The sequence below is a fragment of the Narcine bancroftii genome, chromosome 10 (genome assembly GCF_036971445.1).
Source record: "Narcine bancroftii isolate sNarBan1 chromosome 10, sNarBan1.hap1, whole genome shotgun sequence".
NCBI classification, from domain to species: Eukaryota; Metazoa; Chordata; class Chondrichthyes; order Torpediniformes; family Narcinidae; genus Narcine; species Narcine bancroftii.
Window position 1 is genome coordinate 7,536,414 of NC_091478.1, and position 26,396 is coordinate 7,562,809.

A 26,396-nucleotide genomic window follows, 5' to 3' on the forward strand; every position below is an offset into this window, starting at 1 on the left:
ATTTGTCCATGAAGAAATTGAGCCAATTGATGCTTGGAAACTGCAAACAGATCGGGTAGACTAGACAGATGGAGTAAAAATTGAACTGTGGTAATTAGTAAATAATTTCTGTGGGATGAGCAGACGAAATGGGGGTGGGTTGGGGGGGAGGGGGAATGAGTACAGCAGAAATGACCTGAACAGGTTTTGAAAGTTTAGATGGAAGGCTAAGGAGGGAAGATCTCCTAAATGAGGTGAATGACTGTCTAGAAGGCAGTAATTGAATGTTTAATGGGTTCATTTGTGTTGTGGAGATGTGTGAGCAAGTTCCATGATTAACCAGGTGAGACAACCATGGTCAGCAACTTGAAACAAACATTCCTTTTCTTTCCAGCTTGTCCCCTCCTTCAAATTGATGAACATATTGACCTGAAAACATTGGTAAATCGCAAAAAGTCTGCAGACACTGTGATTATAATGCAAAAGCACAATGATGGTGAAACTCAGCTACTTTATGTAGCAGAGACACATCACCAATGTTTTGGGCTTGAGCCCTTCATCAAGGTGTGAGGAAAATGTGATAGGTGACATTCTCTCCCTCTCTCTAAAGAATGAGCCCTGCCCAGCTGAGTATTTCTGATTTAGACTGCAGTTTGCCTTTCAATTATCACTTAAGTAGTGTACAGGGATTGCCAATCCATCTTTTTTTTAAATTGTGGAACTTTAATATGAAACCATTGTCTTTGCACTGCAAACTAATCAGCACATTTGTTTTTTTTTTGTTTCTATTTTATTACAAATACAACTCCTTGCATATGTGGAGGCATTGTTTAAAGGGACATTCGGAACTAAAGCCCTCGTTACTTTAAATAGGACCATGGTGCATTTAGTTGTGAGTGTGTTGGAATTTAGGATTCAATGTTTTAAAGGGAACAAAGCAACTAGAACCTCTGTGAAAGAAAGGATAGGAATCAATACCCAGAGAGCTGGATGCCAGTCCATGAGGATTTCTGAACTAACAGCTTTATTTGTACTGAATTTATTATGCCCAATAGTTTGCATAAAATGTACCATGAATGCCAGAGGGTCAGTGTGAAGTCAGCTGCTGCCAGAGAATTAAAGACCTACTGGTCACTTCAAGAATTGAATTATTCATTCTCAGATGTATCAAGGGCTAGTAAAAAGCAGGCAAGTCAACTTGCCCAGCATGTTGTGCAACAAGAAATGAGCAGAACTGTTAGGAGTAGTGTTATAATGATAAATCGAGCAGGATCTAGAGAAAGTACACTGTTTAAAGCAGTGCAAGGGCATTATCTTAATCCTATGCCAGATCCATGTATGTCTGTTAACAGCAGGAAAGAAACTGTCCTTGAATCTGGAAGGTATTTACAAACATGTCCATAATCTGCACAATGGAAAGGGTAAGAAGAGGGTGGGATGGGTCTAACATGAGAGCAGCTTTGCTGGTGGGGTAGATATGGAATTGAAGGAGGGTGGTTGATCTCTGATGGCATGAGCTGTGTTCACAACTGCAGTTTCTTACTGTCTTGAGCAGTGCTTGGGTATAGGTCAACATGAGGCTCTCAAGGCAGGTGATGTTAACTCATTGACCTTCTGTTAAAATTGAACATTGAATTGTTTCCTCCTATTTATCCCAACACTTTATAAACTGCAATAGCATGCCTTGCCACAATTGATAGGTATCTGTAAGGTTCATTTGGGACTCTAGCTTGGTCTGGTATTACCTCTTGGTGTCTCTGATGGCTTTGTGGAGGTCTGACCTGGATTTCTTCTATAGATCGCCTTCACCCAATTCAGATGCGAAAGCTTTGTAGAAAAGAACATTTCTCCCATTGATATTTGAATAGATCTCCCTGTCTTTGATTGGGAGCAATGAATAATCGAGCAACATTGAGGCAGATAACCATAAAATGTGCTTCTGCCTGAACTAAAGCGATAAGGAAGATAAACACCGACCTTTGCACAATTTCTAAAATAGATGTCCTACCACATAAGCTTTCTTTTACAGGAAGTTGGAATGACTAACATGTAAACTGTACTTCTGTTTAAAATGTAACACTGATCTAGAAGCATATTCCACTGCTCCTTCCCAACTTCTCCCTTGGTAGTGTTACCAACTGTGTTGATTAACAGTCCTTAAAAAGCATCAAATTAATTGCACGTGCAAGAAGTCTAAAAGTTGCATGTTTACACATTTCAAAGATGGCCTAATGACACTTTAGTGAGTCATATCTCGTATATCCCATTCCAGCATTAAAGTGGCTGCATAATAAGTTGCCACTTTGAGCACAGAAGTTCTAATGATGGAAGAACTCAGCGGGTCTCACACCGTCCATAGAAGGTAAAGATATTTAATTGATGTTTCAGCCCTGAACCCCCTTCAATGTATGAATATAAATCAGACAGGCTTCTGAATTAAAAGGCTGGGGAAAAGGGAAGGATGTTGTTTCTCCAATTTGCAGGTGATCTCAGTCTGACAGTGCACGAGACCACAGTCAGACATGTCAGCAAGTGAATGGAGCGGGAAATTGAAATGGGCGGCCTGCTATTGCGGCAGACAGAGTGATCTCCCAGTCTATGTCCAGTCTCTCCAATGTAGAGGAGGCCACAACGGGAACACTGGATGTAGTAAATCACCCTGCAGTTTCACAAGTGAAGTGTTGCTTCACTTGCAAGGACTGTTTGGAGCACCAATTGGTGGTGAGGGAGGAAAGGCCCACTTTACTCGGTGGACTGTATGAAAAAAGAATATAATTGAAACACAGTAAAGTTTCTGCAAACCATCTTTACCAAGCTGCAATTATATACATCTAAATGACAGAATCATTCATAGTTTAATACTGTATTCCTCAATTACTTCAGCCATTTATTCTCTCTAAAACCTATTTCAGAAAATTTGTTATATTTTATGTCTATTAAATTAAACCATTGCCATAAATTTTCTGGTTTAGAAGTAAGCGATGTAACCTTCACTAAACTTAAATCAATTAGGTGCTCATTGGTATTAAAGGGTTAAGAAGGAGCACAAAGGCAATTAGCAAATTGAAGATATTCACCTGAATGCCAGTGGAGGAGATTCAGCGCAAGCTGACATTTTAATTTTCTACAAGAGTGAAATGAATCCTCGTGATATTAATGCTTCTGAACAGCTCTTAAGTCTCAGATGTACAGCAAAGCAATGGGTCCACCATGTTACGCTGACTTTTGCCATCTACAGTCATCCCATTTGGTGCTTTGCATATTTAAATCCCTGTTTAACTCATTTATTGTACCAGATATCAATCTCGCTACATAAATAAAAACTTCCTCCAAACCCTGTTTAAATTTCCTTCCTCTTGACTTAAACACACGTCCTCTTGTTTATGACAGCCCTACGATAGGTTCATACCTACCCGATCTATGCCTCTTCCAAATGTGTTTACCTCTCTCTGATAACCCTTTCAGACTCCTTTGCTCCATTTTATTCAATCTTGTTCCATAAATGAAGTCCTGCACTTTCCTAGAGTGAGCAACCAGAATTGTACACAGTATTCCGAGTGTGGATTACCAGCGTTTTGTAAAATTACAACGTACTATCACAACTTCTGATGATAATCAGGTTTTTTTAAACTTTATTTAAGATTTTATAACATGAATAACATACAGGATTACATTTTAAAAAAATTAAGAATAAAATAATAAAAATTACAATACAGTATCCGTAATCTAAATAAACTATACCCTCCCCAATAATTATTACACATTAATAACCCAACTCAAATTAGTCCAACCCCCCCTTTCCCCCCCAAATAACGAGTGAAGAATTAATAAAGTTAATAATATATGTGAGAAAAAAACCCACTTACAAAAAAAACAACAAAAACATAACCGATTAAAATACTAACAAAAAGAAAAGTAATTAATACTAAAATATCAGACTTAAAAACATATTTAAATCAAACTTAAATGCATATATTTCACAAATGGGGTTAATTAATATAAAAAAATTAGTAAAGTTAGTAACATTATCTATCAAAAATTCTTAAACAATAATCAATTCTTAAAAAAAAATGGTAGCATGAAAAAAAAATGATAATCAGTTTAATGTCATCCACATTGTACAATTTAGATATACAATAAAATTCCCGTTATCCAGCAACTATGGGGATCACAGATGCCGGAAATGTATATTCTCCAGTTGACTGTGACTCACTCTTACTCTTCTTCTCTTCTTTTCTTTGGCTTGGCTTCGCGGACGAAGATTTATGGAGGGGGTAAATGTCCACGTCAGCTGCAGGCTCGTTTGTGGCTGACAAGTTCGATGCGGGACAGGCAGACACGGTTGCAGCGGCTGCAGGGGAAAATTGGTTGGTTGGGGTTGGGTGTTTCCTCCTTTGTCTTTTGTCAGTGAGGTGGGCTCTGCGGTCTTCTTCAAAGGAGGTTGCTGCCCGCCGAACTGTTACAATGCCTACCTAATACACCTGTATTAAGAATACACCATTTATGAGATAAAAGACAGTGAAAACTGTAATTTGAAAAAAAAATCAGTATTTTAGTCTTAAATTATGTAAAGTTCACATTAATCAAGTAATTTACAAAATTTAAATTCAAACCCCAGTCACCGACTCTGTAACAGTGTGGTGCTAACTGTGCCACTGTTATAAGTAACCCCTCCCTCAAGTTTACAGATAAAGCCTTACTAAAATACCTAATCTTAATAAAGATAACAACTCTTACTAGGCAGGGATAGGGAGACATTTTGGGAAAGTCGCTCAGTAGTGAGCAGCATTTACTGGCTCTTCATCCTGGTGTCCCGGTCAGATCCTCAGCGCAACCTGACTCACCTCCATGCCAATGTCCCAGTCAGACACTTGGCACACCTTCTTTTAAATTTGAATCCTATTCGTGAGCTCTGTAACAGTGTAGTGTAAGCTGCTATGTTAACCGTGCTGCCATCATAATTTACCCCCCCCCAACCTAAATTTACAGATAAAGACTTACCAATGTACTTAATACCAATAAAGATGAAGACTCTTACCAGGCTGGGATAGGGAAACACTTTCGGAGAGTTGCCCCAGCAGCGAGCGACATCAGCCAGCTCTTCATCCTCTGCACCTCCTTTTTATTCAAACACGACGTTAATGAATCTTTATTCACACAGCTGCTGCGGGCGGAGCATGAGGGGGTTCTGCTGGCTGAATGATTGCTCCCAAGGAGTTGTGTGTTGCTTCGGAGAGCCTTGAATTTTTATTTAAAACTTTATTAATTCTTAATAATTTTTTGAAAAAAATATTTATTTCATTTTTTTGATGGGTGTTTGAGTTGATTGAATACCAGACAATGGGGATTTTACTGGACATCAACATTCTTACTTGCTGCAGCCAATCAGGTACTTGTTTTTTTTTAAATGCTCTAATGGTAAACCAATTGAATCAAAAAAATGATAAATACAAAAGAGAGATTTTATAAAGATATTCACAGTAATCCTAGTGCAAAAAATGCAACCTCCAGTTGTGCAGATAGTCCTTTTTGGCTCTTGAGTAGTCCATGATTAACGTGACAAGGAGAGGTTCAACAGTCCGATAGATGTTGGAAAGAGACTATTCTTGAACTTGAGGTGCTTGTCTTCAGACTACTATACCTTCTGCCCAAAAGAAGCAGTGAGAAAAAATGTGACTGAGGTGTCTTTTATGATGTTAGAATGTTATCCTCTATGCTTTGACAGGCCTGCTGCTGCTTCCATGTTATCTCACTTCCTCTGCCAATCTTGCAGGTACTGCCAAATTTTCATTTGTACTTTTTCTAAAAGAAATTCTGAGAATTTGTATAGCAAACCAGTAACTCGTTGTTGGACACAAAGCAGGAAATAAGTTTGAAGTGATTAATAATACTGCATATGCTTACATGTAGTTTATCCAGGGCCGGATTAAGGTATTGCATGGCCTGTAGCATTTAAAGAGGTCCTAAATAGTGCCGGTTGGCGCATGCACGGTAAGGGGAAGTGTGACGGCAGCACACCAAGTGTCAACTGGCACATATGCAATGAGGGGAATGTTTGAATACCAGTGGCATATCTTGGGAATATAGTGCCTATGGCAAGCACTGAAATTGCACCCCCCTCCCTCATTAAAACTTGCACTGAAATTCCCTTCCCCTTCCTTCCCCTGTTCAAACTTACACATTTTGTTTAAACAAAACTTTCCTATGGTGACAGATGGCTCAGTGTAGGAGCAATAGCCATCTACATTACCCATAATTCCCCACGCAGTTGGAACCACTGTGTTACTCTGGCAAAGCGGTTCCAGCTGCGTGGGGAATTATGGGTAACAAAGGGTGGCTATTGCTCCCACATTGAGCCATCAGCGCGAGCTGCTGGGCAGCCCTTAGTGGCCCGATCAGATGACGGAGCAGTGCTCCAGTGAACTCCGGGAGCAATGCATCAGGGTTAATAACACAGACTTTCAGTGTGCTATCTCATAGCCACTGCACAAAGATGAAAACGAAAATGTTTCTCATAATTCATAGTACATAAATGAAGGGGCCTTTTGAAAATCTAGGGCCTGTAGCATATGCTACTTTCATTACTACATTAATCCAGCCCTAAGAATATTGGTCTTTGTCGTCTTCTGACTCTTCCCGTCAAGTCAATAGGTTTTGGAGTTAAGTCCTTCTACAACAGCTGGAACTCAGAAATCTTGAGTTGATTCTCCTCTACTGGAGTGTGACATGACCAGGGGTATCATTAAGCATAATGTTTATAGGTCGTGTGAAAGTTACCCAAGTAATTGCCCTCTTCGGCATGGTTTCTGAAGGAAAATTTTCTATCCTTGCCTCATATTTATCCTTCCATCTGTTCTATGCATAAATTGACTGCCTTCTCCATAATTTCATCTATGATTAGTCTTCTTTATTGCACTTTAAGATGACCTGAGATCATGAAAAGGCAAGCAATAAATTTGTCTTATTTATCTTCTGTATTGGTGCACTGTATTAAGTATAGTCTGTGATTAAATTACCAGGCAAGCAAAAATATCCCTTTCTTTTCAAATAGTGAATTTTAAAAGCAATCCATTTATTTGATAATATTAAAACAATTCCATCTGTCAATATCATTCAAACAGTCCCAATTAATTGAAGCCAGCTCTAATTAATCTTGCAGCATTCATTACAGGAGTTTAACAAGCGCAGTTGTAAAGTTCCCTGCTCTTTCATGAGTGTCGTGTCATCACTGACATCCATCTGAACAAGAAGACTCAATATAATGGGTCAAGCAAACGATTTTGTCTTTAGAATTGCAGTATCATCTTGTGTGGTCCTGTATTCCCGAGAGTGATGCCATCTGGAGCTATGCTCCTGGTAGGGTCACCGATGGCAGTAAGGTTGAGGGTAAGGTCTCTGACAGAGAACAATTCAACCAAGTCCTCAAAGGAAGAACAGGCAGATGAAGTTACACTGAACCTGATGACAGTGAAGGCAGACAAAGGCTGCAACAGATCCATCAGCTCCAATCATCGTAGTTTCCATGCCATTGGAATTAGTTAGTTGATTTGTGAAGTATCGGGTGCTTCTTGGAGTGCAACATCAAGTATAGGTTAAACAAATACACACACAGGCATCTTCACTCTGTGGATCAATGGAATGAAGGCCATTATCCTTGACCTGAAGGATACCCATGATAATCATTTAGAAATGTGCTGCTCTGCTCAAACCCTAGAATGCAACTTGAATCTGTAATTTTTTTAATGAATTGAAAATAAATTCCTTGCTGAGTTGTAGGATTTTCATTTTACAATCTCGTCTAATGCCAGGGATTAAGTTGCATAGATGGGTCTTGGATCCAATTGTTTTGGTGCACAAGTCTATGCAAAATTTCAGTAATATCATTAACCCTGCAGTTTTTTCTTGCAAAATCTGGGTGGGTCTCTTGCAAATTAAGTGTTAGAAATTGATAGAAAAATGTCGTTATCATGTATATGCAAGTTGGGTTAAAATGTACCACATCGTTGGCCTTTAATCTTTTTTATCTGACATTTCCAAACTTGTGCTTGGCTCCCATAGCACTTCCTCGATCTTAGTTTTTCACAGCTTTTCCTAAAAGGAATTTTGTGCAAGGCAAACAATGGAAGGAACGTCCAAGATTTGGCCACTGACCAAATATTACACTTGTGATGCCTGTCCACCAGTACAAACTTGTTGTGGACATTGAGGAATGACCAAGTGAACCCTCCATTCTCAAGGGTTGTTGTCCCACAGAATAGAATAGTCCTAGGTAGTGACTAAATATCAGGGGGCATATCTGGATGCCCAGTACCTGTTTCATCTAGTCAACATTTTGGCAACTTGACATTATCAAAGATTTTGAATTGATTTTAAACTGGCATTTGTTCGACTAGACTTAATATAAACACCTTCGACTACAAGAAATTAAATAAATACTAATGAAAACATGCAAATTACATAACCTACCTATTTTTACTCAAATGAATGGGGTTGCAATCCACATGCCTGTCATCCCTGGTACAAGATGTAGGTGAAGGAGGAAATAGGGCCAATATTCCAAACAGATTACAAAACAGCCTTAAATACAATTTCTTTTCTGTGGCCATTAGGATCCTGAATGAACCCCATAAACTGCTCTTGCTTGGTGCTAATTGATCCTTGTTTTCTTTGTAATCCTATACGCTATAGTTGCTCTCTTTACACGGCTGTATGAAGTAACCTGCTAAATTGCTCACAGAAGAAAAACTCTCACTGTCTCAGGTATTTTCTGACAAATAAATGCAAACTGAAAGTAAACAGTTTGATGATCCATCTTGTATACAAGGAGTTCCAATTCAAAATTGTATTAAATTTGTCCAAGTAACTGGAAATGTCAAGGGGAAACAGAAGGGAGAGAATCAGCCAAGCAAACTTTAAGTCATTACTCCCATCTATTGCATTGGGAGATGTATGCGGTAAATGGTCCAGTAATTAATTTTGGTTATCTCCATAAATTGCAGTTATGGTATATTAATTCACCTCCATATAATGCAAGAATATGCTGCCTGCCCATTTCATGGAATAAAGTATCAGTGAAGACTTGGGCTGATTTAATGTGAGAAAACCTTTTGCCTCAAAGGCAAAAGTAAGGGCCAAACCTATTGTGCATTTGCATGGAGGGACTACACCTCATCCTCCATCTTGTACCTTCCAAACAGATGTCATTAACATCAACTTCTCTGGTTATTAAAACCCCTCCTCCCATTGGCTTTTCCCAGGCCTCTGTGTCTCTCCTTCCATAGAACCAAAATCAATTCTCACCTTTCCTGTTTTCATATGCGATTTTGTTGGTCTGGCCTCCTTCCCCTTCCCTTCTACTTTATTCTGACACCTTCTGGTTCTTTGATTATTCATTGAAGGGCTCCAGCCTCAAACTCAGCCTCCTACAGATGCTGTGAGACCGGCTGTGTTCCTCCAGCATTTCTGTGTGTTTTTACATCAGTTTTATGAAATGGTTTTCCCAAATTCTTATTGAACTGCATGATGAGCCCACATCAAAGCACCGCCCCAACTGACGGTGGAAAATTATTAACTTTTGTATTTCTGTGTCCAAACCTCTGACATAATGAGGAAGCCTTCAGAGCCCAGAGCCCTTTGGGAGCCCTTCTTGCCCTCAGCACCCTCTCAAATCCCAGATCTGATACCTAGGTTCTCAGGAGCCAGTCTGCAACAACTACAGCCTGAGCGGATTCCTCGCCCACAAGTCACCAACTGCTTGATGCCTGAGAGTGAGGGTCCTTCAACTGCAGACCCCCAAGCTGGTTTGCCATCCTGGTCACCACCCTGAGAGTAATCTCCTAAGCTTCTCCTCAATGGTGGGGTGGGGGATGCAGGGGTTCTCTCCTTTACCGTGGGCCTGCACCAATCTACTCCTCCCTGGAGTCTGTCACCCCTTGTGGCCACTGCCAAACATAAGCACTGCCATCTTGAGCCCAGACCCTGCAGATGCAGGATTTTAAAAGGCCATTTAAAGCCTGTGCAGGGCCATCAGCAGTAGGACTGGGTGGTAAGACCCTGCTGGGGACCACTGTCTCTCCAGTCCCCCCTCTCCTCGGCACCACTACGGTTACAGCAGTTTCAGCTTCGCTGCCATTTTTTAATGTGCCAATGCGTGCCAAAGTGAGCCAAAGCCTTAAAATCTTCCCTTTGCATAACACTGCTGCTTATTTATCTCGTCTAAAATGCCGCTCTAGTTGCCCATTCAGAGCCAGCTCTCCAGCGCTTGACATCCTGTTTTGTGGAAACTGCCAAAATGTTTGGCCTGGAAGTCGGCCTAAAGAAAACTGAGATCCTCCATCAGCCAGCTCCCCACCATGTCTACCAGCTCCCCCCCCCCCCCCCCCACATCTCCATCGGGCACACAAAACTCAAAACGGTCAACCAGTTTACCTATCTCGGCTGCACCATTTCATCGGATGCAAGGATCGACAACGAGATAGACAACAGACTCGCTAAGGCAAATAGCGCCTTTGGAAGACTACACAAAAGAGTCTGGAAAAACAACCAACTGAAAAACCTCACAAAGATAAGCGTATACAGAGCCGTTGTCATACCCACACTCCTGTTCGGCTCCGAATCATGGGTCCTCTACCGGCATCACCTACGGCTCATAGAATGCTTCCACCAGCGTTGTCTCCGCTCCATCCTCAACATTCATTGGAGCGACTTCATCCCTAACATCGAAGTACTCGAGATGGCAGAGGCCGACAGCATCGAATCCACGCTGCTGAAGATCCAACTGCACTGGGTGGGTCACATCTCCAGAATGGAGGACCATCGCCTTCCCAAGATCGTGTTATATGGCGAGCTCTCCACTGGCCACCGTGACAGAGGTGCACCAAAGAAGAGGTACAAGGACTGTCTAAAGAAATCTCTTGGTGCCTGCCCCATTGACCACCGCCAGTGGGCTGATCTCTCCTCAAACCGTGCATCTTGGCACCTCACAGTTCGGCGGGCAGCAACCTCCTTTGAAGAAGACCACAGGCTCCTCTTCTTCTTTGGCTTGGCTTCGCGGACGAAGATTTATGGAGGTGGTAAAAAAGACCACGTCAGCTGCAGGCTCGTTTGTGGCTGACAAGTCCGATGCGGGACAGGCAGACACGGTTGCAGCGGTTGCAGGGGAAAATTGGTTGGTTGGGGTTGGGTGTTGGGTTTTTCCTCCTTTGCCTTTTGTCAGTGAGGTGGGCTCTGCGGTCTTCTTCAAAGGAGGTTGCTGCCCGCCAAAATGTGAGGCGCCAAGATGCACGGTTTGAGGCGTTATCAGCCCACTGGCAGTGGTCAATGTGGCAGGCACCAAGAGATTTCTTTAGGCAGTCCTTGTACCTTTTCTTTGGTGCACCTCTGTCACGGTGGCCAGTGGAGAGCTCGCCATATAACACGATCTTGGGAAGGCGATGGTCCTCCATTCTGGAGACGTGACCCATCCAGCGCAGCCTGATCTTCAGCAGCGTGGACTCGATGCTGTCGACCTCTGCCATCTCGAGTACTTCGACGTTAGGGATGAAAGCGCTCCAATGGATGTTGAGGATGGAGCAGAGACAACGCTGGTGGAAGCGTTCTAGGAGCCGTAGGTGGTGCCGGTAGAGGACCCATGATTCGGAGCCGAACAGGAGTGTGGGTATGACAACGGCTCCGTATACGCTTATCTTTGTGAGGTTTTTCAGTTGGTTGTTTTTCCAGACTCTTTTGTGTAGTCTTCCAAAGGCGCTATTTGCCTTGGCGAGTCTGTTGTCTATCTCATTGTCGATCCTTGCATCCGATGAAATGGTGCAGCCGAGATAGGTAAACTGGTTGACCGTTTTGAGTTTTGTGTGCCCGATGGAGATGTGGGGGGGCTGGTAGTCATGGTGGGGAGCTGGCTGATGGAGGACTTCAGTTTTCTTCAGGCTGACTTCCAGGCCAAACATTTTGGCAGTTTCCGCAAAGCAGGACGTCAAGCGCTGAAGAGCTGGCTCTGAATGGGCAACTAAAGCGGCATCGTCTGCAAAGAGTAGTTCACGGACAAGTTTCTCTTGTGTCTTGGTATGAGCTTGCAGGCGCCTCAGATTGAAGAGACTGCCATCCGTGCTGACAAAAGACAAAGGAGGAAAAACCCAACATCCAACCCCAACCAACCAATTTTCCCTTGCAACCGCTGCAACCATGTCTGCCTGTCCAGCATCGGACTTGTCAGCCACAAACGAGCCTGCAGCTGACGTGGACATTACCCCTCCATAAATCTTCGTCCGCGAAGCCAAGCCAAAGAAAGAAGAAAATGTAACCATTCTCAATCCTGACTTTTACCACAACACTCTTCCTTCACCCCTTGAACAATTTTTGTTTCATGTTGGCCTTGTTGTCGTCTTCTCATCGACATCAATTATGTTGTAGTTTGGTGAGTGTCTTTTGAAATTCCAGTTACATAATATTAACTACATAAAATTTATGAACCTCTCCATTGCTTGTCCAAAGAACTCGATTCAAACATAACTTTTATTAAACAAATAAAAAAGAAGATGCAAGAAGAATACGTAACTGGTGACATGTCTGGGGAGAAAAAAGAATGAATCTTTCAGTCCTTGCATCATTTTTGTGACCTGTGGATTTGTTCCAGGATTATCTGCCTTCAGATTCCAATTTTTTGCTTTTTTTCTTTAATAAAATCATGATTAATTTTGTTCTAATGGAAGACATTTGGCAAAATATTAATTCAATTTATCTTAGATTTTTTCCTCTATAAAGTTGTCCTTACCCAAATACCCGTGACCTCTGGGATCAATACACTACTTTTTTTTTAAGCATTTCGTCAGGAATGGAAGATTGCATCACTGCATTAAAAAGGCTTTTACCATTGCAAAGCAGTTTATATTTGCCAGTATTTCCAAACCATTTTATTTGGCTCCATCCTACTGCAAGAGTGATGGAAGAATCAAGCAAAGGTCATATCTGATTGTTACGACTGCACGCCTGACTGAAAATATTTTACAATTCGATGGCATCAGAATCAAAATGCTCATTCTTTTCAGTTTTTAAAAGGAAATCTGCTTTTTGATATTGTCCATAAGTCTTGTTGACCTTTGTCTTTACCACTTCCTCTCAATATGCTTTTCTAACTTAGCTGTAACCTTTTATGCAATACAGCTTCTCTGTTCATCTCGCAGACTGCTGAATTATCTTTCTTTGCAGTATGAAACCCTTTCATTCACCTCGAGCTTTCAATAATTGTTGCAGTTGATATTTTACTCCTTCCCTCTCCGCGGTTTCTCAGCGCACTAATCTACACACTTACAGCTCACTCCTAGCTTTCCTCGCATCTTCAAATCATTTCAATGCCCATTTATTGTCTCAACATTCTTCTTCACAAAAGATGCTGGCATGCAAAAGATGAGGTTTATAAACGTCAGCACCTCACACTGATTCATATAGATTTTAAAACAAGCATTGCAGATATCTACACTGCGAAGAGGACAGATATACTTCCTAATTTATTTCTGTGATAATCATAAAATACAAGCTTACATAGTTGCATGGACTGCAGTAGTTACTCTTTGCCTATAAATTCCTGACATCATTCATAAGAGTACAAAAAGGTCGTTTGGCTCCTTGAGCTTGCTCCATCATTCAGCAAGATCCTAGATTACCTTTTACCTCAGCTCCAGTTCCCTGCATGCATCTTGAATGATCTCTAATGAATATACTCAGAGCCTGAACTGTATTGAAAATATTCAAAGGATGAACCCTTGCAGCTTGGGATAAGAATTCCAGAGGCTCACTTTACTCGGGGAAAAGAAAATTCTTATCTCCGAACTGAATAACTATTCAGTCCTTGTGAAGAGATTATTAATCTAAACACCCGAGTGAGAGAGAGACTCACCCACCCACCCCCACCCACACACACATTTTCATGCACACTTCCACCCCCACCCACCCACACACCCCCACACATACACTCCCACCCACCCACACACGCACCCCCACCCACCCACACACGCACCCCCCAAACCCATCCATGCCCCCACCCACCCACACACACTTCCACACCCACACCCCCACCCACACACACACACACACACACCCACCCACCCACACACGCACCCCCCAAACCCATCCATGCCCCCACCCACCCACACACACTTCCACACCCCCACCCACACACACTTCCACACCCACACCCCCACCCACACACACACACACACACTTCCACACCCCCCTACCCACCTACCCATACACATATACACATTCATCCCACACACCCCCCACACACACACCACATTACCACTGCATTAACAAAATTATTGAGATTGTCTGCTCCATCTATTTCTCCATCGGCCCACATTAGCCATTAACCAAAGTATCTCCATTCATTTCTCAAAGACTTCCCTATCAATGTTTTGTTAGGTGTGTCTGAATGTGACCCTGGACAGGCTGTGGCACTCTTGAAAGGATGTCATCCCTCCTCTGCTTGGTAGTTTGCAGTTCTTCTTAGTAAACCTGAGAGTATCTGAAATCACTGATGCTCCCACAAGCAGGTAAACATTCTCTCCAAAATACTGCAGATTGTGCTTTTAAAAGTTGGTGAATGAGCTTTCAGAAATGTATCTAGGTGTTATTAATTTCAAGTAATTTAATGAGAACTTTTTAGAAACACCAAGAAGGAACTTCACAATACAATCTAATGATGAAATGCTATTAAAAATAGATTTCTACACTGAAGTATTGGCTAATAAAAGGTAGTAGAATATAGTCTGGAAAGTGAAATTGAAGTTCACAAAAACATGAATTTACTGAGGGATCTTGGGGGTCCAGTTCGGTAGCTGCTTGAAAGCAGCCAAGCAAGTTAAAATGGTGGTGAAGGTAAGTGCCAGACTTTCCTTCACTGGTGCACTGCTATTGAGTACAAGAGTAACAAAATCGTGTGCAGCTTGATAAAACATGGAGAATGCACTTGGCGAACTCTATGCCCTTCTGATTGACCCATTAATGAAGGGATATGGAGGTTTTGGAAAGGGTCTGGAAGAGATTTATAGTAGTGTGCTGCCTGGGGTAAAGGGTATGAGCTATGGGAAGAGGTTGGACAAACTTGGTTTGTTTTCTCTGGAGTACTGGAGGCTGAAAGGAGACCTGGTGGAAGTTTATAAAGTTATGGGAGGCATGAATAGAGTAGACAGAATATTTTTCCGATGGTAAAAATGTCACGTACTAGAAGACATGCATTGAAGATGAATGGGAGAAAGGTCAAGATTTTAAAGGAGATGTGTGGGACATTTTTTTGCATAATGAATGGTTTCCAGTGCGAACTACCAAGGTAGTTGTGAAAGCTGATATGATTGCAGTATTTAAGATAAACAGATGCAGGTAATAGAAGGATGCCTGTCATGTATACGCAGCACAGTTTAAGTTTAATTTAACAATCATGTTTAACAGAAACATGATGGGCCTCTGTGCCAGTTCCCGTGCTGTAGTTCAAAGTTCATACATGACATCGCATACAACGCTAAGATTCTTTTTCTGTAGGCCAGGGTAAGTAAAGAACTGTAAACGAACTGACTGCAAATGTAGATGTAGGTATATAGATGTGCTGTTGTCACCCAAGATCAGACCAGTCATGGCCTTTAAAATCAAGAACAACAGCAGGGCTTTGAATGGCATCAAAATATCTTGGGATGGGAAGGTATTAGTTCAGAGTATATGTACTCAATTATCATGCAATTGAATAATGTTGGGCCTGGAAGTCAGCCTGAAGAAAACTGAGGTCCTCTATCAGTCAGCTCCCCACCATGACCACCAGCCCCTCCCACATCTCCATCGGACACACCGAACTCAAAACGGTCAACCAGTTTACCTATCTCGGCTGCACCATTTCATCGGATACAAGGATCGACAATGAGATAGACAACAGACTCGCCAAGGCAAATAGCGCCTTTGGAAGACTACACAAAAGAGTCTGGAAAAACAACCAACTGAAACACCTCACAAAGATTACCGTATACAGAGCCGTTGTCATACCCACGCTCCTGTTCGGCTCCGAATCATGGGTCCTCTACCGGCATCGCCTATGGCTCCTAGAACGCTTCCACCAGCATTGTCTCCGCTCCATCCTCAACATTCATTGGAGCGACTTCATCACCAACATCAAAGTACTCGAGATGGCAGAGACCGACAGCATCGAATCCACGCTGCTGAAGATCCAACTGCACTGGGTAGGTCACGTCTCCAGAATGGAGGACCATTGCCTTCCCAAGATTGTGTTATATGGCGAGCTCTCCACTGGCCACCGTGACAGAGGTGCACCAAGAAAAGGTACAAGGACTGCCTAAAGAAATCTCTTGGTGCCTGCCCCATTGACCACCGCCAGTGGGCTGATCTCGCCTCAAACCGTGTATCTTGGCGCTTCACAGTTTGGCGGGCAGCAACCTCCTTTGAAGAAGACCGCAGAGCCCACCTCACTGACAAAAGACAAAGGAGGAAAAACCCAACACCCAACCCCAACCAACCAATTTTCCCCTGCAACCACGTCTGCCTGTCCCGCATCGGACTTGTCAGCCATAAACGAGCCTGCAGCTGACGTGGACATTTACCCCTCAATAAATCTTCGTCTGCAAAGCCAAGCCAAAGAGAAGAAGAAGAGAGAATAATGCAAACATTAAACAAAGTAGACATGTAATCCAGGCAAGCACCATGTTACTGGACCGGGTCAGACCAACTGTCTAGTAGCTCCATATCTATGCTCCTTGAGTAATTTGTATTTTTCCTTCTTGATTCTTTGATTCTTCTATTGAGATCTGCAGTATTCAGCAGAGACCAAGTTTTAGACTAAAATATTTATACTTTATAAAGATACAGTCCTGCAGAGCACATTCATCTTAATCTCTGTCTTTGTCTTTTCATTGTGGAGATGGAAACAAGCAGACTATCTCAAGCCCTTCATACATGCTTGACAGCACAATTATTATCAATTCTCCTTGCCTTCAGCACCTACACTAAATCATAAAATTCTACGACAACCGTCTTATGAATAGAATTCTTTGAGAATGCCTCCAGAAATCCTTCTAATTTCTCTTACTATCTGTGTTATATGATCCCTTAAGTTCTGTGTTCAGGTAAAGTATTTAATTGATGGAATATTTTACCAACATTTTGACTTCTGACAATTTTTTTCCTTTTGATTTATTTGTCCTTTGTCTTCAAAATGCATGCACAATAATTTTGTGGCTGGGAAAGAAATGGGCATTAGTTATACAATTTTAGGTTTTAATATTTTTTTGAATAATGCATCTCTTTCTTTCCCATACTGAGATGTCATCTGTTGATCATTATTAATAGTTGGCATCTCTGTACTCTAATATAAACCATGTCCTTACTCTTGGGCTCTTCATTTCTTTTTTTTTAACACTTTTCTTGGTCTAATTTCATATTTCAAAATCTGAATATGTGCTTTATCATATATAAGGAAATCCCTGCTTTTTATTTAAATATTTTTGTCCAAATGTTTACAGATGCTGTGTTTTACAATATAAAATGAACTTTTAATCTTGTACATCTTACACCTAATGTCATATAAAAGGAAAAACAACTTTAAAAATGCATAATCTATCAAAAGTACATATATTACTTATTTATGTATCCCAAATTCCTGTGCACATAATGCAATTGGAATATCTAGTCCTTGTGTTTGCTCAACCAGGGTACAGGACTTGCTTAGGCTCATCAAAGAACATTCTTATCTTTTGGTATAAAATTTTTTTTAAATCCTTTTTTTTCTCTCCCTGACATAAACAATGAATATCAGAATCTGATCACATTGACACAAAAATTCCAATCAGCTGATCAAGGCAGCTTGCAGTAAATACCAACACAAATGACCTTCAGTAACCCAAGACCAATGCAACCCAAGAGAGTGGAGCTGATGCACACCATCCCCTCTCACCCCACCCCAAATTCTTGAGGACAGAAGAAAGAATTATAATCAATGTTCCTCATCTATGTATTCTCTATAGACTGCACTAATAGATTTCTTCTGCGATTATATGATCTATATTCAGTAATAATCAGGCTTGTTCCAAAGATTTATTAAAACTGCTCAGTTTTCAACTAAACACTGCATGGGCTATATTAAATAAAATTTCCAAGCAAGTCTGTGAAACTTGCCAATTAGACCCCTTAATATACCCAATAGGATCAGGAAAGGGTTGTTAATGTAGGCTGATGGTTACATGATTCATTTATGGGTCTGTCCAGGAACATAAAGAACAATGCAAATGGGATGGAACACCCATACATCACTTCAGGTTCTGTACAAAGCAGCTAATCCACTTTTTGTTAAATCGCTGTCCTGTAGCGTTATAAAATCCTAAATGGTGCATAAATTAAAATCCACACCTGCAGTAATACACTGGAAGTCTTCTGGAAGGCATTATTTGTGGCCAAAGTTATAAACCTTATAAAATTCATACATTAACACATTTTTGTGCATCAAAAATGTTGCATATCAATGAAGAAAAAATTGCTTTTAAAACTAATTCTCAATATAGTCACATTTACTCTTGAGTAACTTTCTGGTTCTGATCAGAACTTGTAGTTTTAATTATGCTAATAATTTTCATGCTGGAACTTGTGTTGCTTGTTTTAAAATGGTTATTTGCTTTTGTTTCCCCAAAGACACTACTGAAGCATAACAAGTTTATTCTGTGCATTATATAAATTAACAAGTTTCAATATGTTGGCACATTAATAAACTGCTGAGAGAAAATATATAATTATAGCTTGCTTATTGCTGGTGCAGTAATTATTCAGGACAGAATTCACAAATAGTTTCTTATATTAGATCACTTAAATATTGAAAGTAACATTCAGCCTTTTTGAAGTATAAAGATAATATTCAAATAACAACTTTTGTTGACTAAAATCACATTTTTTAAAAACATAATGAATGTAATAGCTGTAATGTTCAAATGCAATTTATGAGATTTGATGCACCTTTCAACAGCACTAATTCATATCACTTAAACCTTGTACCTTTATATTCTATCCAGCTCTCTGGTTTTACCTTGCTGTCATAGAAAACTGTTAATGCAGCAATCACAATCTTCTCAACATGCCTTTTATAAGGCTTCAGCCTTCTGAAAATGTTCATTAGAATTTTCAAAGTGCAAAGTGAAATGCTGCATCTGATGTTTCACTCAACTGGGAGCTGAGATGATGGTTGATTACCCGATTACACTTTCATTTCATCTTGCAAAAAAATTGCTTCAGGTCCCTGAATATTGCAAAACTGGCAAGACAAGAATTCAGTGTAGGTTTGACTACTGGAATTAAACAAATACAGCTTCTTGTACAAATCTCACAACTCATTAATCTTGGATCTGGGGAAAACTACCGACTTCCCATTCATCAAGTTATCTTTAGTGGATACTTGTGTTATAGATTGATATCCATGAAGTTCATTTGAAGTATTCATAAAATTAATGGTGTCATTTGAAGTGCAAGGTGTACCTACTGGGAAATTACAGGCATTACTTTACTTGATTTGATTGAACATTACGCTGCTGTAAAAGGCATACAAATACTGACTCCCATTTTCTAAATAGTGGAAACACGTTTTGCATCAATTACTTGCTTGCTCTATGTACAAAAGTGAAATTAGACTTGGATTTCAAGCGCTTTGATTTCTGCACCAGCAGTAATAAGTATCAGCCTAATATATTTAAAAGAGAATGAGGGAGTTTCAGAATAGGTCTATGTTCCCGACTTCAAGCTATAATTTTGTTTTGATGATTTTCAGTATCATGTTCTTCTAACATTACTTCTAAGTATTCCATTTGACAAAATGTGAAATACTTTATTTGGAACAAAGGGGAAGGTAGTGCTACTAAATGCGTCTTGTTATATGAGGACATTATAAATAGTCTAGTAAATCACTTTTAATTCAGGAGGTGTAAGAGCAGGAAGAGTTGTAATTTTCATGATAACATCATAAATAAAACATAAAATATTTACAGTGCAGAAAATAGGCCTTTCAGCCCTTCTAGTCTGTGCCAAACTATTATTCGGCCTAGCCACCACCTACCCCCGACCTGCTCCCAGTCTATATCCATCCATTTCCCACCAATCCATATACTTCCAAATTCTTTAAAAAAAAATTGATCTCCTATTCACCACTTCAGCTGGCAGCACATTCCATACTCCCACCCCTCTCTGTCTAATTTTCCACCTAAACCTCCCCTTTCACCCTTAATCCATGTACTCTCATCTAACCTCAGTGGAAACAGCCTACTATACCATCATAATTTTGTATCCCTCTATCAAATTACCCCTCATTCTTCTATGCTCCAGGGAATAAAATCATAACCTGTATAACGCTTTCCTGTAACTCAGTTCCTCGAGTCCTAGCAACAACCAAGTAAATCTTCTCCACACTCTTTCAAATTTGTTGATATCTTTCCTGTAGTTAGGTGACCAAAACTGCACATAACACTCCAAATTTAGCTTAATGAATGTCTTACACATCTTTATCATAACATCCCAACTCCTATACTCAGTATTTTAACTGATGAAGTCCTATGTTCCAGAACTTTTCTTCATGATTCTATCTACTGTATCTGTGATGTTAGTTTCAGGGAATTCCATATCTGTATTTGTCCTTGACAATGCCTTGAAATCTATTTAGGATTTCCTAGACCCTGGCACCTGGGAGGCAACATGCCATCTGGGATTATCAGTCTCTTCCACAGAAGCCCTCATCTATTCCCCTCACTATTGAATCTCCTATCACTAAGGCTCACCGCTTCATCCTCCCTTTCTTAGCCATTGCGCCAGAGTTCAAACTATCTTTTCTCACCAATCACAATATTCAAATCCTCGTCCAATTTATGTTTTGGCTTATGAAGTCCTTTTCTTGTGGTACCTGCCTGTAGCGAAAGTTACATTACAGAAATAAATTTCTTGGTACAACCTTTCCTAATAAGAAGCTCCATCCCACTGCAAGTTGATAACATCATACCTGCCTGCCTCTTCCCTTTCCCTCTCGTGACTGTTACCCACCTATCTTGCTTCTGCCTCCAAGGTGTGATTGAAGCCCTGTAACTCCTCCAATCATCCCACAGCGTTCTGAATGATCTGGAGTTCTTCCAGCTTCAGCTTTAATTCCCTGACATGGTTTGTAAGGTGGATGCACTTTTCACAGATGAAGAAATACTGTTGGCTTCCCCGACTATCCAAGAGGAGCCTGTCCCTGCCCTGGCTGCCATTCACACTAAAAAATAGAAAAAAAAATTAGAAAAATCTATGCTTTCTTGATGAATCCTTTTGATCCTCTACATGGTTGTCCTTGCCTTACCTCAACTTCTTTACCTCTACTTGCCAAAGCATCTCGACCCAATGCCTCAAATTTGCAGTCTTTACACTTGGCCACTCCCACAGTGATCACTCCATTTAATCTCCCCTTCCCTTTATTGGCTATTAGCCAAAGAAAAAAAACCTACATTTCCTGGTGCTTTTTAAATGGTCCTTTTCTTGGACCAAGTCCCACTCTTGCAGTTCCCAATGAGAAAAAAAGTCTTAAAAATATTATTATTAAGTGAGTGATTCAATATTTAATGTTCCATTCTCAACCATTTTAAAGGAAATATTTTTAAAATATATAAATTGTGTGTGAAAGATTAGAAAATTATTGCATTGATGTTATATTTCTCCTGGGAGTCTGATATTTGTAACATTAATCGCACTTAATTTAACCAATAGCTTTTACAAATTAAAAATTTCCTTGTGAAATCCAGATGATCATGAAAGAACAAAACCTTTACTGAAGGAAGCAGGGCTGTTTAAACTGAAAATGAAGTTGAAGTACACAAGGAAATGGTGATTAATATAAAAGCTTGAAAATTGCAGGGGCAGTACATCAGCCAAGATGTGATCAAGAATAAACACGTAAATCATTCTGAATCAATGGAGGGCACATCAGGGGAAGGAGGTGGCTCTATAAATACAGAGGGAATCCAACTTTTCTTTCCCCCCACTGATCCACTTACTACCTCCTGCCTGTGGGGCCGTGCTCCTCCCTCTGCCTCTTTCTCCCTCCCCCCCCCCCCCCCCCCCACACCACTTTGTTCAGTCATCTGCCTACATTTTGCTCATACCTTGACGCTCGTACCAAAATGTTGGTTATCGTTTCAAAAATAAAGTATGCTTTGACCTGTTGAGTTTCTCCAGTATTGTCTTAACTTCAATCACTGCAAATGTTTTTAATTTTTATTTTTCACACTATGAACCATACTGACCAAAATACACACAACATTTCCCTCTAGAATATACACAGTGTCATTTTCTCCCCTTTCCCCCTCCCTTCCCTCCCTCCTTCAGTCCCCCTCCCCACCCACTCAACGTTCAACCTATATGATACTTTAAACAATGTCATCACACAATGAAAATAAACAAGAAATTTGTGTCTTCTCCTTTTACACCCTAGGTCAGTTCATTTCGTCGTCTTCTCCTTCTGTTATTTTAGGCAGTGGAGGACCGTGGTAGGACTTCTCTGTTGAGTTCCATGTACGGTTCCCAAATTTGTTCGAATACTGTGATGTTATTTCTTAAATTATATGTTATTTTTTCCAATGGAATACAATGGACCCAACAGTATCAGACAGATGTTTTCACTGTAAGAAGGAAACGGGAACAATAGTACATGCAATTTGGGCATGTGAGAAAGTGGAAAAGTTTTGGGAAGATCTAAACCAGGTATTAAATAAAATCACAAAAAGCAACATACCAAAAAATCCAGAGATCTTTCTTCTCAGAAAGACTTGGACTCGATTTGGATGGAGGACTGCAAGAGTGGGACTTGGTCCAAGAAAAGGACCATTTAAAAAGCACAAGCATTTATTACTTTTTATATAAAAATACAATAAAATACGACATGGCTCACCCTATGTGAAGGTGTGTGTGTGTGTGTGTGTGTGTGTGTGTGTGTAGTTAATTTTGACTTTGGACTTCTATCAGATGTTCAATGTGGGTTTGACCATTCATTCAAAAGCTTTTCCTTTAAACTTTCCTCCCACGAGCACTTCCTTCCAGTGAAATTGTGGAAGCAACATTCAGCTTAATGAGTCACAGAGCTAACATCACACATCTTAATTATCACCTGAAGTCAACATTTTCTTCAATGACATAATGATGGAAAGAAAAGGACTTCTTGCCTGGAGCTCCTGAAAGATAGCTTGCAGATCTGTTGTTTAATAAACTAGTCAGAATAGATGTTGAAATCACTTCAGTTTCAACTGATGCCTCAGACAGAAACCAGGAAGTTCAAATTCCATGAATTAAAACATTTTCTTTCTTGATCATCAAGAGCATAATTTTGCTGCCTTCACTATAGCTTATGTTGAATTAAACAAAAATGTTGCTAATATTTGGTATGAATGAAGAGGTAAATTTAATCTTAACACGGCAAATGAGTGATCATTTATGAAAGCTGTTACTTTAGGGACATCTTCAATGAAAACTATCTTTCATTATAGCTGTCACTTACACCATTTATCTAATACTTTGCCATGTTATTCTTCTTTCTCGAGGTGAATCAGAATGGGTTCACCTCTCAACCAATGGAATTAAATAAAGCATGAGATAATGCTTGATTTTTCTCTCTCATTATCAACCTGTTAATACAGTTATTTACTCAGAAATTAAATAACCAGTCTTTGGTCACATTATGGAATTGTGGATATTTGGAAGGTAACCCTCAGGCGAGCTGGAATGTTAATCCTTTCTTTGTTTTCTTTTGTTTTGGAGTTGTTTTGTGGGCGCTGAGTGAAATGGGCGCCAGTGAATCCCTCTGTTTCATTCTCATTCCACTTAAGTAGCTCAGTACAATCAGTGAAGCAGACGATGCACCAGTACATTAACATGCTGCACCAGTACATTACATACTGCACCATTCAGATACCAGGATGTTACTTCACAGTATCTAGGCTTACACTTTAATGTTTCATACTTTTCATAACTCGACATTCAAGCTACTCTTCTTATGTCTAAGAGATTGCCTGTCCATCAATGAACACAAAGACAATATTTAATTAATTTATAAGAATAACCTTATAGCCTTTTTGGTCCCTTTTTTTTTATCTTTTGATATCTTGATGTCTAAACAGTTTTAGTAGTTTTATAGTTTACTGAATATATATTTATCTCTGATCATTCAATGACCTGTGCTCAAACTTAGATGTTTGCTGTAAAAATGTTAGTTCAGTAAATCAAGTGATCTTGGAAGACAAACAAGAGTAAGTTCAAGGAAAATCATTAGATTCATGGTTCACTCCCTTATTGTTTCTATGCAGAGCAGGAAATATGTTTGTGTTGTCTATTTATGCAATTCTTAATAGTTTAAAGTTAAAATTAATCTTTTTGAAAATTAAGCAGTAAAAGCTACACCAAATAAACATGTAATAACCTTCAACCTTTCAGGTTTTAATGAAGAAGCTGAACATAGTTTGGAACATTATTTTTCCATGACACGTCCTCTGTTCAGAGAACCCAAATCTGAGGTAATGATTTATAAGAAATTATTAACTAAGTATATGTGGAAATTTTGCAATGTGATTGTAAAATTTTATCCTGAAATCCTGACATAAATTTGATCACATTATATTACTTTCTGATATTCCTCTATCTGTGTTCCATGTTTAACTAATTTTCCATCTTCTAACATACTATAAACTCAGTCTTTCCATCCAGTAATTACTTATTTTTATTCATCTTCCATAATATTGATATAAAGTGATAAGGCTGAGATTTTTTTATTTTATTTTCTGACTAGAAATTTTCTGACTATTATTTACTTGTTCTAATTTGTAGCCAGATATGAATGGAGAAGCCAGCATTCTTGCCAGAATTAACTGGGAAACACATTAATACTCATCTTTAAGGCCTTTTAATGTTTCCTCAGCACCTCACCTAGTTTAAGTTTATGTCATTCATAAAGAATTCAAGCTAATATATTCTATCTCCAATAATCGCTATACTAATTCTAAATAACAGTGAATATTACATGTGCTCCACAACAGTAATTGAAGTGTTCTGAGAGTAATGATTAATCATTTTAGGTTTAGTAAATAGTATGTGATTGAAATATAAATGATAACTTCAACTAAAGGGTGACACAGTGTGGCAACTAGGGTCTCATCCTGAGCTCCAGGGCACTCTGGGTAGAGCTTACAAATTCTCTTGTCACTTTGGAGCTTTCACTCAGGCACTCCTGTCTCCTTCCACATTGGTAGATTAACTGGTCATTGTGAAAGTATTCCTGGTATGTAGACGAGTGGTAGTATCTGGGGGAGAGTGAGGAGAACAAAATAGGTTATGGTAGGTTATCCATGGGCAAAGTCATCTTAAAAATCAATATTGGGCATGACACAGATAAGGGTTGCTGTCTCAATTAAGGGGTTGGAGATGAATAAAAGGAAGTGATGACTGAATTAGCAAAAATACAGACTAAATCATGGTATACTTAATGGAATGTGAGAAGGGAATCAAATGTTTTGAAAATTTTATATATATATATATATATTTGATTAGATAAAACTACCACACAAGTACATTTTATTGAAATATGGTGATAACAAATAGAGCTCAAAAGTGAAGCAGAAGGCCAGGTCTAGAAAGGTTAGTTATGATGTGAGTTCATTGCAAGTGGTGGAAGCAACCTCGTCCTGATTTCAAGAATGTTCATCATCAGTAATATTAACTTCCATCATTAATTTGGAAAAGGAAGATTGCTTTAGTTTCTGAATACCAGGCACTGAGAAATAGAAAGCTCCATTTCATACATTGAATACTATAAAAAGTTTACTTTTGAGCCAAAAACGGAAGACTTTATTCCCAGGAGTGATGGAGAATGAGGGGAGATTTGATGAAGGACTACAAAATTATGGAAGGTATAGATGGAGTAGGCTTTAGGATAAGAGTTAAGGGTGAAAGGTGAAATGTTTAAAGGTGTAATGGATTTGTGTTAATATTAATCTTTAAAGTTAAAATCTTTAGTTATAAAATATATATTTCTTAGTAATGTTTTAGAATTAAATATATTTCTACTGAGGGAATTGTGGGCTGGATTCAGGGTCACATTTACAGATACACCATTGTACTCAGAAAAGGAGTTCATTTCAGAGTCGTTGAGTCTGGAAGAACCATATCCTAATGGAACTGAAGTGGGTCTTAATTGATTCCAGGACCATGGATGTGTATACAGCATTATGCTGGCAGCTGTGCAATTAAGCAAATTCTTCCTTGAGTATGCTCAGAGTTTATGGAGTCATTAACCACTTAAACCTCTTGGACAGAGATGAGGTTCGATGCTTTTGTGGATATGAAGTGATAATTTGAAGGAAGACAAAAGGTCATCTACCCATGAT

General features: G+C 39.7%; 1 protein-coding gene across 14 annotated transcripts in view; it reads left to right on the forward strand.

Annotated features, from left to right (window-relative positions):
- c10h10orf90 (chromosome 10 C10orf90 homolog) overlaps positions 1 to 26,396 on the forward strand; it is a 184,209-nt gene that overhangs the window by 112,291 nt on the left and 45,522 nt on the right. For all 14 annotated transcript variants that reach the window (XM_069899683.1, XM_069899686.1, XM_069899681.1 and 11 more), the window contains one exon: positions 24,451 to 24,530. In XM_069899683.1, the coding sequence (XP_069755784.1) occupies positions 24,451 to 24,530 (80 nt within the window). The remainder of the gene's footprint in view (positions 1 to 24,450; positions 24,531 to 26,396) is intronic.